Source organism: Alligator sinensis, unplaced genomic scaffold (assembly GCF_000455745.1).
Source record: "Alligator sinensis unplaced genomic scaffold, ASM45574v1 scaffold1546_1, whole genome shotgun sequence".
Taxonomy (NCBI): Eukaryota; Metazoa; Chordata; order Crocodylia; family Alligatoridae; genus Alligator; species Alligator sinensis.
Window position 1 is genome coordinate 215,351 of NW_005842689.1, and position 3,352 is coordinate 218,702.

Genomic DNA, 3,352 nt, shown 5'->3' on the forward strand with positions numbered 1-3,352 from the left:
ACTGCATACAGTACAATCTGGCAGGGGGTGTGTAACACAGATCCCAGACTGGCCAGAACAGGCATTGCCCTGTATGCAGTGCTCACCCTGGCCAAACAGCACAAGATGTGGCATGTGCCCTGGCAGCTCTGCAACTGCACCACACACTGCACCTGCTCCAGTCAGGTGTCTGAGCACCACACACAGCATAGGTTCCAGAACAGCTGGAAGAAGCACCATGTGCAACGTGGTTCCCCAAGCAGGCATCACATCTGGAGCAATCAGGACAGGGTGGACACCACATGCAGCAAGTCACCTGCTCTGGCTGGTCTGGGATCCTTGCAACCCACTGCCAGCCAGACTGAACTGCACAGGGCACCCATTCTGGGATCCACACCACATGGTACTGACTGACTGGAGCAGCTGCTGGATTAGGTATGCTGGGGGACTTCCAGCCCACAGACTGCCCCTACACCACTCATCCAACCTATGGGCTGGAAGAATTTGACACCCATTTAGGGAAAACCCTCTTTCTCAAGTGATGCAATTTCTAATAGTTTGTACTGCCTCAGAGCTTAGCCTTATTTAACTGTTAGTAAAAACTGCAGCAAGGCCCCTGGACAGAACAAGGAGCATGTTAAATGAATGGAGTCAGCCAACTTGTCCTTCAATAACAGCTCAGCTGAGCTCCAAATCAGCATGAGACAGATTGATGGACAATTACCTACTGAAATGGAAGTGTAGATGATGCCAAGAAAAAAGAAAAAAGGCGGGGGAGGGGTGGGGAAAGAGAGGGAGAGGCTGAGACAGCCATTTCATGGCCAATGAATAAAACTAAAGCATTTAAAATATGTTATGGATAATCCACACAGAATATACAGTAAATCAATTTAGGAGTTAAACTCTTTGGGGCTTTGAAGGTAGTGGTTTTCTATTGCGTTAATTGTTCACAAGATGTAAAGCTTTCCTTAGTGATTTATTTGTGCATGCAATTAAATTCTTACATTATATTCCAGTTTTCCAAAGAAGCAAAGAATAGGAGGGAACATGAAGATGAGCTGAGCTGAGCAAGAGGCACCAAACTCTGTAGCTCAGAACAGCTGGACCAGCAGAACATGCTAAATAAAAGAGGGTCATAGTGGTTGTGAGCACTTCATTCCTCTGCTCATCCTTAAGCAAATACTGCCAAGACCCACCCAGTTGCTAAATTCCTCTGTGAAGTATCCCAACTCAATACATATATGCCCACTGTTATGGACTATTTTTTGGAGATAGGTGCTAGCACAGGGTTAACTAAACAAAAAATGAGCTTAATAAAAAATCAGTCATCTGTCTACATTACATATTAAAAGACATAATGTTCTATTAAAATATATATTTATTGGGTTCATATCCAACATCTTCAGTTCCTAAGAACAAAGATGTCACTGAAGCTTTCTGCTTTTCTTAACTCCAGCACGTATGCCAGACAGTTCACCGCCATATCTCTGCTCCTCCCTCCGCACCTCTCGGACTTGACCCTTCCGACGAATCTTAGCACGACGGAATTTCTCACGATGCTTGACTCTTGGGTTACGATCAGCCTTCTTCCTTTTGGGTGCAAGGCCTTTATTCTTCACCATCTGATAGGTTACACCTCTCTTTTTATTTGGATCTTCTTCTTCTTCCAGTACAGGTTCTTCTATAGTATTTTGGCGTTCCCTTTTCTCTCTCTTAAGTTTTACCTTCTCCTCCATCTCCATGTAATATTTCAAGGCTGCCTCTTCATCAAAATCTGAATCATACGTTAGTTCCTTTGCAGCAGCTTGACCATTAGAAGTCTCACGAAGAACTTTGGGTTTAGTTTTACAAACAGTCCTCTGAAGCAGCAACGTAGGTTCCTTCTTTCCCGCTGCAATTTCCTTTTCACTGGGGAATTCTTTAAGGAGCAGCTCAATTTCTGCTGATAACTTCTGATCCACAATGCTCAAGTCATTGATTAAATTTCTGTAAGTAACCAGTCTTTCAATAACAGGATGGCGATGCACTGGCATCCTCTTTGACTTTAAAACCAGGTAGAAGCTGATATTAGCACAATAATTCAAATAGAGATGATACTTGGTCTCCAGATAGTGGCTGCCTTTCCCCTCTGGGATAATCCCATTTTTGACCATTTGTATGAGTGGATGCAGTTTGTCTTTGAGCTCAGTTAACTTAGCTTCAAAGTCCCCAATCAGCTGCAGTAACTCCGGGGATTCCTGCCTCAGCAGCTTCAGCTGCTCTTTCTTGGAAAGCATCTGTAAGTCCTTAGCAATCTTCTGGCCCTTGTCCTGCCCCTGGGCTTTCTGCTGCTCAGCTATGTAGCCTTGCACCAGATCCAGTCCATAGTCATCTTCACCCAGATTCTGCACCAGCCGTTTCTGGATGACCTGAGCCTCCTGCTCCTCTTCCTCCTCCTCGGCCTCGACCTCCTCATGGCTCCGCTTGGCTTTGGAGTGGGCATCGGCCCCATAGTCCGTGTCGTAGTAGAGCTGCTTCCGCTGGCCCCAGGAGAGCTCATGAGGCAGCCCAGAGCCCCGGTCTGGCTCCTCCAAGTCACTCTGCATGGACAGCTCCTCATCCCCCTCCCCCTCGTCCTCTTCATCTTTTTCCTCATCATCGCTGCTCTCCTCCGGCAGCTGCAGCCCCAGCACCTCCTCCTCGCTCTCCGCCTCCTCCTCGCTCTCCAGGGCGCCCATCACCGTCGCCAGCTGCTGCTCGGGGAAATCGTCCACCTCGTCCGGGAAGATCTCCGTGGCCGGCGGCTCCGGCTCCTCCCCGCCATCGCTCTCCGGCTTCGGGAGCCCCCGGCGCGCCGGGGCGCGGCGCGGCCTCCCCATCCCGCAGCGGAGCAACAAAGGGCCCGGCCTGGCCCACGTGTGCTCACACCCCACTTCCGGCTCCGGGGCGGCGTGCGGCACAGTCCGTGGCAACACTCAGCTGCCCCCGGCGCTACTTGCTTAAGCGTCCGCCCACTTCCGGCTCCGGGTCGCGTCCCCAGCGAGCCCTTCCGGCCGCAACCCGCGTGCGCTCAAGATCTCCCTCCCTATTTCCGGTTACCGGTGCCCCTTCTGCCTGCGGGCCGGCGCCCTTACGTCGCTGCCCGTGGTCACGTGGCCGGCGCACAGCACCCCACCCCCCCCAGGTGCCCCGCCCCCGCGAGCCGGCTTGCTCCTTTGAGAGCGGTGTCCGCCGGTGGGGTTGGGTCCGGCTCCCGCCCTCTGGCAGCTCGGGAGGGGCGTCCGGCCCTCGCTGTTCGTCAGTTGTCCCACCCCGGGGCTCCGCGCGGCGCTGCTGAGTGCTTGGTGACTGCCACGTTTGGACAGGATGTCAGCCAGGGCCCGGTGCGCTGCCA

General features: G+C 52.0%; 1 protein-coding gene across 1 annotated transcript; it reads right to left on the bottom strand.

Annotated features, from left to right (window-relative positions):
• Positions 1–727: 727 nt before the first annotated feature.
• On the bottom strand, positions 728–3,015 carry UTP3 (UTP3, small subunit processome component). The gene has a single exon (XM_006033993.2). The coding sequence runs from the start codon at positions 2,835–2,837 to the stop codon at positions 1,404–1,406; it is 1,434 nt and encodes a 477-aa protein (XP_006034055.1). The 5' UTR covers positions 2,838–3,015; the 3' UTR covers positions 728–1,403.
• Between the last annotated feature and the right edge of the window lie 337 nt (positions 3,016–3,352).

Excerpts from the sequence above, each read along its gene's own strand:
- UTP3 (XM_006033993.2), bottom strand. The coding sequence starts at position 2,837 with ATGGGGAGGCCGCGCCGCGCCCCGGCGCGCCGGGGGCTCCCGAAGCCG.